This window comes from Entamoeba invadens, assembly GCF_000330505.1.
Source record: "Entamoeba invadens IP1 unplaced genomic scaffold scaff_1105074725313, whole genome shotgun sequence".
Taxonomy (NCBI): domain Eukaryota; phylum Evosea; order Mastigamoebida; family Endamoebidae; genus Entamoeba; species Entamoeba invadens.
In genome coordinates, this window is record NW_004440263.1 from 148,976 (window position 1) to 163,213 (window position 14,238).

General features: G+C 31.9%; 2 protein-coding genes across 2 annotated transcripts; one reads left to right on the forward strand and one right to left on the reverse strand.

Annotated features, from left to right (window-relative positions):
- Nucleotides 1-2,329: 2,329 nt before the first annotated feature.
- Nucleotides 2,330-3,702, forward strand: EIN_475370 (hypothetical protein; the record flags this gene model as incomplete). Its single annotated transcript, XM_004255578.1, has 3 exons — nucleotides 2,330-2,943; nucleotides 3,050-3,440; nucleotides 3,547-3,702. The coding sequence occupies 3 exons, from the start codon at nucleotides 2,330-2,332 to the stop codon at nucleotides 3,700-3,702; spliced, it is 1,161 nt and encodes a 386-aa protein (XP_004255626.1).
- A 255-nt stretch (nucleotides 3,703-3,957) lies between these two features.
- EIN_475380 (protein serine/threonine kinase, putative) lies at nucleotides 3,958-10,267 on the reverse strand (the record flags this gene model as incomplete). The annotated part of the gene is made up of 3 exons (XM_004255579.1): nucleotides 3,958-5,260; nucleotides 5,302-10,093; nucleotides 10,159-10,267. 3 exons carry the CDS (start codon nucleotides 10,265-10,267, stop codon nucleotides 3,958-3,960), a joined length of 6,204 nt encoding a protein of 2,067 aa, XP_004255627.1.
- Nucleotides 10,268-14,238: the final 3,971 nt, after the last annotated feature.

The window sequence follows — 14,238 nt, forward strand, 5'->3', positions numbered from 1 at the left end:
TTGAATGATTTATTTTAATATTTAAATTACTAATTATTTCTTTAAATAATTTTGCCCAAAATGGTCAAAAACAGTTTTTTGGAATGATTTAATAATATTTTTATTATAAATTATTAAATATTTATTCTATATAGTATTATGAATAGTTTTTGAAATGAATTATTATTATATCATAATAGAATCACATTAATATATTTTTGTTTGTTTTTATAAACCATGTTATATTATTAATAGCTATTGTTTAAATTATACAAACTAAATTATTAAAATATTAAATCATGATAGTTTATCAATGATTTAATTTATATAACACATAACGAACACTTCATTTTGTAATTCTTTGGCTTCGTGTTAAGTTAGTGCCTTAGCGACTGCAAGGTTTACTGATAAGAGTTTGCACATATTAAGTTATCAAATTTTTATTTTTTTTCGAGACATTTTTGATTATTTAATAGTATTTTTATTAACTACAATAGTTATTTGTTTTTTGATTATCAACAATTGGTCTAAAAACCCAAAATATAGCGTGATATATTTGATAATAAAAACACTTAAAATCTATATTAATACACAAGATACTCTTATAATAAATAATCTTTTATTTTTATAATAATGTTATTTCAAAGACTTGCCCAAGCGCTCTTCAGTTGTGTTTGCATTGACTCTTTGTGCATTGAATTACGTATTAAGTATCAATTAAGTCATTTTTTCGACACTTAACTAGAATTTTTTAATAAAATGCACTTTTGGGCAAGTCTTTATTACGGCGGAAAAAACCGATGTTTTACCATTTTATATAAAGTTTTGCTTAAAATTGGACATTATTTGCGTTTTGCCGAGTTGAAATATAAAAAATTCAACAACATTTCTTAAAACCGATGTTGACCTTTTTATTACCAAACTCAAATCAATCAACACTAAATTCTGAACAAAAATAATAAAATGCCATTAAAAAACACAAAAAAGAATTGAGTTTTTTCACGGCATACAAATAGTATTTTACTAACTTAACATGAAAAAACACGATTTTTATTGTTTTATTAACCACCAAGATTTGGTTGCCTCCATTTCGGATAACCCACTCTATTTTCCCCGTCTTTTTATTTTTCCCATGAACGGCACCAAAAACCGATGTTTGACCAAGTTCTTTATAAACAACCATTAAACTTTGACTATAAATGATATTTGCCACAAAAAGTTGAGGTTTTGTTCAAAAAATTTAAAAAACAGGGAAAAAACAAATGGACACATGAAACGGAATATTACCGATGTTCGATGTTTCTAATTAAAAAATCGTTTTATTTTGTTTTTTTCTCCAGTTTTTTGATTTTGCTTCGATTTTTGAAAAAAGTTTCAAAAAATTAATTGATTATAAAAAGGAGCTCTGTATTTCATTTGTTTGACAGGGACTCAAAAAAGGGCTGGGAATGGATGCACTCAACTTTGTGTGGTGTAGCTTTTGAAAGAACGTTTTTCAAGTTTGGCCGTGGATCGCATTTCTGATCAAATGAGGAATCGATCAAGAGGGGGTGTGAAATAAAGGTGCAGTCGGTCTTTGATCGAAGAAATGAAAAGTTGTTACATTGAAAAAGTGTGAATATTGATACGTTTATAAAGTTGTTTGATATGTAATTGATTAGATAGTGGAGTTTGTGTTTTATGAACGATAAATAGCATGTAAAAAAATTAAAAGTTAAAGTTAAGGGGTGTGAAAAAAGGTACACTGACGTGGTTTTGATTAAAAGTTTTTGTATTTATGCTAAAAAGGAAAAATAATATTGAAAACATTAATCAACTTTTAAAAACTTTTTATTGTTTTTTAGCCAATTTTTATATTTTTCTTGCTTCAAAGAACAGTTTAGAAGTCGTTATTTTATGCTTCCCTTTTGTCTTTCGGCAAATTCAACCTTATCTTTACAAGAAAAAATAATGTATAATCTCAAAAATGATTTTTGGCATTTCGAAAAAAGAAATTAAGTTATGTTAACCTTGTTTTTTTGAATCAAATTGAGGAAAAATGGAAAAATAAACTATACAACTAACTATAAAAGTGTTATTAAATTACTATTATTTTGGCAACATCGCTTTTTTCCAACATCGGTTTTTTTCTGCCCCTTTATATAATCAATTAATAATATTTTATATAGTATTCAAGAAAAATAAAAGTTTGATTATTAATTCAATTGTTTTACACATAATATAAAAGTATAATAATTAATTTAACATTATATAAAGAAATTATTTTTATTACACAATGATTTCGAAAAAACAATATTGTGTAATTCTTAAAAATAATTTAAACCAAAATATATCTTAATAAAAACAAGTGATGACAAAACTTGGTAGTTATCACATTGTGAACGTCTCAAAGTACTTCAAGACAATTGAAGATTTTATCAATTTGACTTTTGTTTGCAAAAAGTATAGTTCATGTACGGAGAAATTTGATTTCAACCCAATTCCATTGACCAACAAAACATTTAAATATTTTCCCAAAATGAAAATCCTTCATTTATGGAAAAAAGAAGATGAGAATTTTGGTAATGGATTTATCATAAAAGAAAAAGATGTTAACTATGAAGACATTAACAAAGGAAGAGAGATTATTTTGAAAAAAGATTTTGATGGAATTGTTGTGTGGTTTGAAGTCATTTATGCAACTTATGAAAAAAACAAAAATCCAAATATCAAATTGAAAAACGTCATATATACCAAAAATGATAGAATTAAATTTGGCAATGAAATACCAAAGGGTGTTACAAAACTTGATGAAGGGTGTTTCCGTGATTGTAAAGAACTGCATAACGTTGAAATTCCATTTGGTGTAAGTGCCATTTATCCTGGATGTTTTTATGATTGCAATTTTATTGATAAAGTAACAATACCCCCAAGTGTTAGATATATAAATTCTTATTCGTTTTTTCGGATGTCACAATTTAGGAAGTGTTGTTATACCAGAAAGAGTCTCATATCTTAGTGCATATTGTTTCGGTGGATGCAACTGTTTAAGTAATGTTGTTATCTCATCGAATGTCACATCAATTGATAGTTTCTGTTTTTTCAAATGCGCGAATTTATGTTATCTCACCATACCATCAATTGTCCAAGTTATCAGTGAACAGTGTTTTGATAAATGTATCAAATTGAGAAATGTTACTCTACCGTCTAAACTTGTATCAATTGAAAAGAAAAGGTTTTACAAGTGCAGCTCGATAGAATCTTTAAACATCCCATTGGGTGTTACTGAATTGGGTCAATATTGTTTTTATAAATGTAAAGGTTTAAGAAGTGTGACAATACCATCGAGTCTTACAATTATTAATAATTTTTTTACATATTGTTTAAAATTGCATGATATTATTATTCCATCAAGTGTCGTATCATTAGGTTATCATTGTTTTCGTGAGTGTAACATTGAAAGTGTGGTAATTCCTTCAAGTGTTACTGAAATTCTAAGTGGGTGTTTTTTAAATGCACCAATCTAAAAAGTGTGGTAATACCATATGGTGTGACTAAAATTGGTGATCTATGTTTCTATCAATGTAGCAGTCTGAGCAGTGTTATGATACCATTAATGTCATATCATTGGGTGAATCTTGTTTTGAATGTTGTGGTAATTTAAGTGAAATCGATATACCGTCGAGTGTAAAATCAATTGGTGATGGTTGTTTTGATTCACACACTTTAGTAAACAAAAAATGACCCGATTTATTTGAGTCTTTTCACACTTGGTTTTATTACAAAACAGTTAAAAAATATAATATTTTTATTTAATCAAAAACAATAATAACTATTTTATTGTGTTTTCACTTGATAATTATTTTAATAAAATTTTATCATATTTCAATTAAAAAAAGTAAATCAAAAAAAATAAATTTGAAATTAATTAATTAAACAAATTATTATTTTTGAGTTTAATGTTATTTGAGTGTTAAAAAAATAGACTCAAATAAAAATTCAATTATTCATCAAGCCATTAACCAAGGTGACAACTTCGCCAATTTCAATTCTCTCAGTTGGAATTGTACACCAACATTTTTGAATCACATCAAACTGTTCGTTGGACATTGAATTCGTTTTTTCAAGTCGTTTTCCATTTGTCACAAACTCTGCAATTTTCCATGGAAACTTGAACTGCTTTTCCGAATAAGCATTGCACCACCCAAAGCACTCGTACATTGTTATAGCAAACGAGTATATATCTGCCGGTTTTTTGTAGTGGTTCTTTTTTAATATTTCAGGTGCCATGTAACTTGGTGTTCCAATACCTTTTGTGAATGTCATGTTTGTTGTCAGCATGTTGAAATTTCTGGATGATCCAAAATCAGTCAGCTTTGCATTGACACGTTCGTTATAATCCAATAAAAATACGAGAATGTTGTCTGGTTTGATGTCTCTGTGTAAAATGCTATTCTCGTGGAGATATTGAATTCCTCTTGCTCCATCTAAAATAATTTTAACACGCATTTTTGTTTCAACTTCAGTTGACTTTTTTTGTTTCAAAACATCATTCAAAGACCCAAATTGAGCATATTCGGTGACCATACACACCTTGTTTGGTATAAACACGGCACCATAGAAGTGGACAATAAACTCACTCCGGAATTTGTCCAACATGTTCACTTCCTTCTCAAATTCTTGAAGTGACTTCTTTTCATCAGTAATTTCATTTGTTAATGTGTTTGGTGATGCAATTTGTTTCATCTTTTTTATTGCTACAAAATTACCTCTGTAATTTCCCATATACACAATGCCAAATGATCCTTCGCCAAGTTTTGTGATCACATCAAGTTCTTTATAATTGAGTTTGGTCGTCTGTTGTGTAGTTGTGTCAATTCCTATTTTGGCGTTTACGACATTTCCTGTTGTTATATCAAGTGAAGTGATCATCACACTTTCTTCGATTTTACACGTACAAAGGGGTTGTATAAATATCTCAAATTCACAAGCTTCGCCTCTTTTCAGTGTAACAATGGAAGGCAATGTGCGAATTTGGTAAGAATCACACCCTTCAATCACACTAAACTGGACTTTCATATTATGTTTTGAAGTGTTTCCAAGGCAGATCAAATCTCTTGTCTCTTTATCAACAGGAATAAATTCGTCGGTATCCAAGTCAAACTTCAATTTGGATTTATTAACTACTATATTGTCCACTAATGTAAACATCTTGATGTTCGAGCGACTCATTTTATATGTGCACACTTTGAGCTCTTCTTTCTTCTGATTCCGAGCTTGAATATTACAATAAGAGTAATCACTTTCAATAAAACTATTATTATCAACACTAGTATAATTGACATTGAAATACCAATTGCCGCTCCCAAGTTTACTGTTTGAATGCAACTGTCACCACTTTCAGATGGTTTGTTATACCCCTTGCATTTTACACATTTGGAATCCGTAGCTTCGATACAATTTGGTATTTCAGAGTAATATACACATTTAGAATCATATAAAACGTAATCTTTTGATACACAATTTGTACACGCACCTTGTAAAGTACACAAAGTGCACGTTTCATCACATTTTGTACAACGCGAATGTGATAAGTAATATCCATCGGCACAGACTTCACACCCATAATACCCAACTTTCAAACAGTTTGTATTTGTTGTGTTAAGTTGACACAAGCGACTCTCAGACTCGATGATGAAATAGCCATCTGCACACACAGAACACGAAGTATTGCTAATACACAAACTACATGAAACGTCACAAACTATACAGTCTTTGAGCACTTTAAAATATCCATCTCTACAGATAGCACATCCACCACCTGTTGGAAGCGCGACACTGCATCTTGCACTCAAATCACCAAGGGTCTGACATTTATTTGTTGAGTCGAGATAATACCCACTTTGACATGAAGTACAATATGTCTGTGAGTAACACGAACTGCAATCATAGGTGCATTTCACACACTCATTATTTTCATCGTAATATCCATCATTACACCGTTGACATCCTTTGTTGTCTCTTATTTGACATTTGGACTCAGTAACTCCTTTCAAAAATGCTAAATATTTAATATGTGAATTGGATATAACAGAGACAGGAAGTTCGGGTTCCGTTTCTGGTGGAACAACAGGAACTTCATCTTCAAATGATTCTTTACACACACCACCTTTCAATTTGAACAAATCGTTGCATTCTACACATTTACTAGTTGAAAAAGCAAGTCGTTTACAATTTGGATATACCGTTGAGGGTATTGGAAGACAGAAATCGAATTTGCCTTCAACGTTCAAAGTGTCAACTTGATAGAACCCATTTGAACACATCACACAGCCAGACACACTCGACTTGTCACAGTTTTGTTCATTTTGGAAAACGCATTGATTCTCTTTGACCATCAAATAGTCGTTGGAACATCGCTTGCACTTGTTTCCTTCGCAAAATTGGCAGTTTGGTGTTTGGCAGGCTGTGCATATTCCATTGATGATTTGTGATGACACCAACTTGCATTGAGAGCAGTAATCATGTGTATATTGCAAACACATCTCATCTGTTATACATTGCTCTGTACCAACATCTTTGTTGTTTTGTGTGCATTTCAATGTGTAGATTTTATTTCCATTATTAATACAAAATGAAACAAAATTTGGACACACTTCGCATACATTGTTATTACTAAGATATTGGCCATCCAAACAACTGTACTGAACGCCATTTTTATACAATTCATTTGATTCTATTTTGTTACATGTGTTTTGTGATAAAGTATAATTGTCTGTGCACATTAAACATGTTGAAGTTGATGCTATTGTTTTCTGATATTTGCAATTTGAAGCAATTGAAGCACAATCGGAATTGATCGAAATTTGGTCTGAACAATCACACGACGCCGGTGACAGACTCGATGGGCTGTTGCAGTTTTGAGCATTTTTACACATCCCATTTGACACAAAATGATCATCAGTGCAATGAACACATTTGGTGCTTTCAATTTGAACAGCACAAGTTGTGTTTTTATTTACACAACGATTTGTTGTTCTGTCATAATATGACGTTGAATCACATTGGTCACAACTTTTACCATTTGAACTTAAAGTGTATGGGGGATAACACTCGTTACACCTTGCATTGCCGACTGACGCCGTTCCACAGTTTTTACAATTCAAAATAGCATTGTAACACTTGTTGCATGTAGTCTCCGTCTTTTTGTAAGTTCCAGCTTCACATGATAGACATTTTTGATTTAAGAGGTAATACGGGTCTTTGCAACTGAAACAACTCTTTTCCGTATTATTACAACTGTTGCAATTGTTGTCTATAGTCGAACACGCAACACACTTTCCATTTGAGTCGGGGTAATACCCATTTAAACACTTCACACACTTTCTTGAATAATCATAAACACAAGTTACACAATGACTGTCAAATGTAGCACATGGCACACAACTTCTTCCTTTTGGTTCATTGAAAACGTAATTATATAAACACGTGTTACAAATACCACTTGATGTGTTACAATCGCCATTACATGTTGAGTCACAGTCTTGGCACACTTTATTTGAATCATTTGGGTATTTCCCTGGTTTGCAAACAGCACACTCTCTTTTATCAGAAACACAAGTCACACAATTAAAGTCGAATGTTTGGCAACTTTCACACTTAAATGGATCTGATGTTGTTGGAACATACGATTCGTTACACCCAGTACAATGTCCATTTGTCGTGTCACACTTTCCTCCACATGTTACATCACAATATTTACATCTGAAATCGCCAGCGGTTTGTGGATAACTACCAGCAACACAATTTACACACTTTCTAGCAAACGATGGTGAACACGTCACACACCTTAAATCAAAAGCAGCGCAATCAACGCAAACATTTGAAATTGGACTTGTGATGACTTTATTTTCAGTGCATTTGTCACAGTTTCCATTTGACGTGTTACACGTGTTTGGTGCACACGATGCTTCACATGGTATGCATTTACCCTCTGCATTTGGATAATACCCCGTGTTGCATGTGGTACACTTTCTTTCATAATTGGAGTTGCATGTGACACAGTTGCTATCAAAATTAGAGCATTTTTGGCACTGCAAATTGTTTGTTTGATACAAAACATAGTTGCTTTGGCACCCTGTGCAATGACCGTATGTTGGATCACACTTCTCTCCACACGTCGAGTCGCACAAACCACATTTCATTTCTCCGCTTGTCAACACGGGATAATACGTGTCGTTGCATTGAATGCAATTTCGTGTTTGGTTTTGAGCACAGAATTTACAATTAGAATCAAACTTATTACAGCTTTCACAACCACCTGATGTTAAACTTGTTACATAATTGGGCATACAATTGGTGCAGGCTCCTGTTTGTCCATTACATTGATCACATTCACTACTACATGGTACACACTTTTTGCTTGTACTATCAACATATTGTTTGTTTGTACACGTGTTGCAACCTCTATTGAAAGAAGAGTCGCAAATATAGCAATTTGAATCAAATGCAGTACAGGAAACACAAATGCTTCTGTTTGTATCACCAAAGACCATGTTGTTCTGACATCCAGTGCAAAATCCAGTAGAGCTGTCACACTGATTGTTGCACGTGTCGTCACACTTCTTACACTTGTTTTCAAACACAAAATAACCAGAAACACATGTCACACATTTTCTTGTAAAGTCTGGCGAACAAGTTTGACAATTTGGATCAAAAGACACACAACTCTCACATTGTAAACTGTTTGTGGCAGACAACATGTAATTGGTAACACACCCAGTGCAATGACCATTTTTACCATCGCACTGATTTCCACAGGTTGAATCACAATTGGCGCAATTAACACCATCTTTGGGGTATTTACCGCCTCGACACGTCAAACACTTTCTCGAGAAATCTGACGCACACTCATCACAATATTGATCAAAAACACTGCAAATATCACATTTTTGTGATAATGGCGATGTGACAACGTGATTTGTTGAACATGTGGTACAAGTCCCATACATTGGATCACAGTTGTTGTTGCAAGTAGCATCACAACTCACACAAACCCCATCAACAGAAGGCTTGAAATGGTCATTGCACTCATTGCAGTATCGCCCAAACAATGTTGCGCACTTCTTGCAATTCTTATCAAAATCTGCACATGGAACACACGCCGTGTTATTGACAGTTGAAGGCACAAAATTTGTTTGACACGCCGAACATTTTCCTGTTGCGGAACTACAAGTGGTGCACCCGTAGTCACATGGTACACAGAGCCCTTGTTTTGGGTAATAATTACTCTCACAAATGGTACAGCTTCGTTGTTTGTCTGACGAACACACATTGCAATTCACGTCAAATGTTTTACAGGGAACACACACTTTCGATTTCGGATTCTCAAAAACATAATTTAAAACGCAACTTGTGCATAATCCTGATGATTGATCACAGCTGTTATTACACGTCCAACTGCAGTTTTTACACATTCCGGTTGTCTCATCCGGATATTTAGTCGTTTTACATGTTAAACACTGTCGTTTTGTTACAATACAAGTGCTGCAATTTTCATCAAAAGTTGAGCACAGCTCGCATTTGGAAGGATCGAGTAAGGTTGGAACATAATTTGATGCACAACCAGTGCAAACTCCAGTCACACCACTACAACTCCCTCCACACGACGAATCACACACAACACATTTACCATTGACTGGATAATAATTGGTGTTGCACTCAATACATTTTCTTGTGAAATCAGTTGCACACGTTTTGCATTTTGAATCAAAATCTGAACATTTTTGGCACATTTTAGAAGTTGGAGATGTCACAACGTAGTTTTGAACACATTTTGAACATAACCCGTTGTTTGTATTACACGTGTTTATTTGACAAGTTGCATCACATGAAATACACTGTCCTGTTGTACCTGGATAATACCCCGCTTTACATGTCACGCAACTTCTGTTTCCACCATTTTGACACGTTTCACATTTGTTATCAAACGTTTTACAAAACACACACACTTTTGATGGGGGGTCTTCAAACACATTATCTGATGCACACAATGTGCAAATACCAGTTGCTGAATCACATGTTGTGCAATTTGTCCCACATGAAACACACTTTCCACTGTCGTTTGGATAAAACCCTGTTATGCAAATTAAACATCTGCGACTGAAAATACTTGCACATATAGCACAATTTGAATCAAACTCACTGCATTTTTGGCACACTCTCGAAGTTGGACTGGCAAAAACATAATTTGATCCACACGAAGTACAATACCCTGTATTCCAATCACATTTGTAATCACAAGACGCATCACATTTTGAACACTTTTTGTTATCAGAAATATAAAACGTGCTTTTACAAAAATTGCAACTTCGTGTTCCATCAGTTGCACAAGTCTGACAGTTGGTATCAAAAGAAGAACACAACTCACACGTTAGAGATGGTTGATTGAGTTGTGGGACATATCCACTCACACACGTTGTGCAATATCCAGTTGATGAATTACATCCTATAGCACAACTTGAGTGACACTTCTGGCATGTATATGGCGATACCTGAAGTGGATAAAATCCCGTTGAACATGTTTGGCATTGTCTGAGCGTTTGTGAACACAAAACACAATTGGAAAAAGCAGTTGAGCAACTGTCACAAGTTTGGTTGTCTGATGCAGGTTTTGTAAATCCACTTGCACACATAGAACATATCCCATTTGTTTGAGAACACACACTACACGATTGATCACAATTAATACATTGTTTGTTATTATTCGGGTACATTCCAGAAACACATTGAAAACACTGCCTGTTCGGTTCAAGGCAAGTTTCACAATTACTGTCATAATTATTGCACAATTCACACTTTGTGCTTGATGTGGGTTTCAAAACATATCCAGAAGCACACGTGGTGCATATCCCCGTTCCCCAATTGCAATTGCCACACGTTGAATCACATAATGTGCAAACTTTATTAACATTGTTGTAGTAATGATCAAAACATTCATTACAATTTGTTTTGCCACTTTGTCCACTAACAGCGTTACAATATTTGCATCCAGCACCACACGATATACATTCATTATTAACCAAATAATAACCACCAACACAACTTGAACATTTTAAATTCCCATTATAATCTTGGTTACAATAGGCACAATTAGAAGGACACTTCTTGCATATTTGATAACTTCCTTCCATTTTGAGATAATACCCATTGCTACATGCATTACACCATTTCAATGAATTTTGTTTACAACTTGTGCACCCCTCCATATATCCACATGGAACACAATTATAATAATATGGAAAATATCCCGAGTTACATTGATTGCACCAATATTGGTTTGAATGATAAGTCGCACAATTTGTTGCTTTTGGATAACACTTTCCATCATAAAGTAAATAATTTTGATTACATGAAGTACAATAATTTGTGTTACTATAAGTTTGACAATTTGTTGAAACACATATACCAGTTTTGCTCCACGATAAAAGTCCACTATCTCCACAAACTGGTAGACAGTTAGTGTTATTTTGAAGAAAACATTTTACAACAGAACCACCACTAGAAATTGCAACTTGATAACCATCTTCACATTGATAACAATCGTTTCCGTTGTAACTAACACACTCCAAACAATTTGGTTGTAATGTTGAGCCACATGTGATATCCTTTTTGATGTAACTTGTTTTGAACGAATTATATTGTGTCACCCAATTTGAATTGATTTCAAAAGTCGAATTGTTCACATCATCGAAAACCTGTTTTGTGTTTAGAAATAAGATTTTGGTGTTGTTAAGGAAAAAAATAAGTACATTAATACTTTCATCATATTCAATTTGCATTTCTTTTAGTTTTAAACACTTAATTTGGACTACATTCATTTGTAAATCATTTAATAACACAACACTGTTTTTATCAACAACTTTGTTATTGTTATTGTTATTGTAAGCATCACAACCACATTGAATATTATTTCCAACTAAACACCAACGAGACGTTGCAAATGTAAGTATTAACAACAGTATCAATATGAGCATATTGACTGGTTGTCTTATTTGAGTTTAAAAAAATAAAAAATAAAAAAACAAATGTATTTAACTATTTTTTGAAAAATAATAATAGGAAGTTTCACTGTTTTTTTAGTTATTTCAACAAAAACATTGATAATTTATTAGTACTTTTTATAAATAAAATAACAAAAATATAAAACAAAGAAAAAGTAATAAATAGCATAAACATTTTAACCAAAAATGTAACAATGTAGCAAATGTTTTTTGATTATTATAGTATCATCAATTATTTTCAAATTATCAATTTAAATGAATAGATACGCATTTGAATTATAATTGTGTTTATATTTATTAATTAATTTAATATAGTAATATATAAAAAGTGGAATTTTTTTCGAAATATAAAAATAATAACAAAAACATTTTACATTGAAAAAAAATAACAATGGAATACAAATTAAGATGTTTAATTGTTATCATTTCCAATTGGACTATTTAGAAACAGAGAAATTGTAATTAATGTTTTCAATAACATTTAAATTATTATTTGCATCACAAACAATTGAAAACAGTTTAATAGTCAAACTATTTATCATCGTTTTCAATAAAGTAGACAACAAACATTTCTTAGCCAAATTCTTATTTTTTTTTAATTTTTTAGATCAATTTGAGTTGAAGCTCTTATATTAAAAATGACTATTACATAACTTATTATCAATTACAACACAGAATCATATTGTATTTGAGCAAACAAATATTTATATTAAAAAAATGATAATATAAATTAATATAGTCTGTAATTATTTGGTATAGTTATAACATAATAATCGATTTGTAAAAAAAATAATAAGACAATCCCACTGTAATTGATGGTACTAAATCTGCTTGATGTTATTTATTTATTTGTATAGTCATGGTAAAAAAGGTTGTTGAGTAAAAATGGTTGTTGATTTAATAAAAGTTCGGTTTATTTTTGTATTTCAAGAAAAGGTACAAATTTCTTCGCATCATTGAAATAATATTGAAAATGTGTTTTTGAGCAAATAAAACTATTTATAACAAAGGAGTGTATTTTTAAAACGAATTGTTTTCTTCTCAATCTCAACATTTTTGTGTGTTGATTTTATAAAATGTATAACATTTTCAATTTTGAATCGAAAAATGTTTTTTTGTAATTCAAAAAACAAGTATAGTTCAATATAGTTAATATAGTTTCCGAAAAAATGAAAGTGCTTTTTTTCACCATGTTCGAAAAATAGAACACAAACAAGGATAATCATAAAAACGATAGTTGACAGTATGACAATTAGTTGTCAATTTTATAACATTAAGAGCTGTTTATTGAACATTATAGATATTACATTATACATAATCATTGTTGTTTATCAAAAAAAGAAAATGAAAGTGCTTTTTTTCACCCCCTTTCATTTTTTGAGTAAAATAAGAAATGAAATTGAAAAATTATATTTTTGTTAAATTTGAGTACTCCTCTTTATTACAAACAACATTTGTATTGAAGCAAACTATACACAATCATGAGTATCAAAGTTGTGGTCACACAATCGTTTTTTTAATTTATTTTCTTGATAACATGAAAAATAAAAACAAAGAGTCGATTGTTACATAAAGAAACGGGAAATCACCCAAATTTCATAAAAATATATTGCGATTAGATGTCAAATTATTGGGGAATAATAAAGACAATTTTTCGAAACACTTCAAATTATAATTATTAATAAAATTAACCATTAATTATAATAAAATTAACAAATACAGCTGGTTTCAGAACTCAATAATCATGTCCAAACCACAGCGAAAACCCGCTTCAAAAAAATTGGATTTGAGAGTGTTGCGCAACAGTACAAAATCGGGTCGTGGCTGTGATTTTTTGGATTTCTGTGAAACCCATGCAACAGAAATCATGGAATGTCTAACACTCCAACAACAAATGTAATTGTTGAGAAGTGAAAAATGGCTTGAAAAGGTTTCAATTGAAACGAAAGCCAAAGTGTTGGGTGTCTCACCCTCGACGGCCCGCCTCAACAACTTGTATGACGATGTCGAAGGGAAGTCTGGAAGAAAACGAGAAATTAATCAATCGAGAATGCCGTTGTTGTTGGAAACAATTTGAGAAAGACAAAACACCACCAAACCAATCACCATTAAAGAGATGGTAAATGTTGTAGAAGGAGTTGTTGGGAAGAAAGTATCAAAAAGAACCATCGCAAACAGTTTGAGGAGGGAGGGTTTAATTAAGAAGATTGCAAAACCA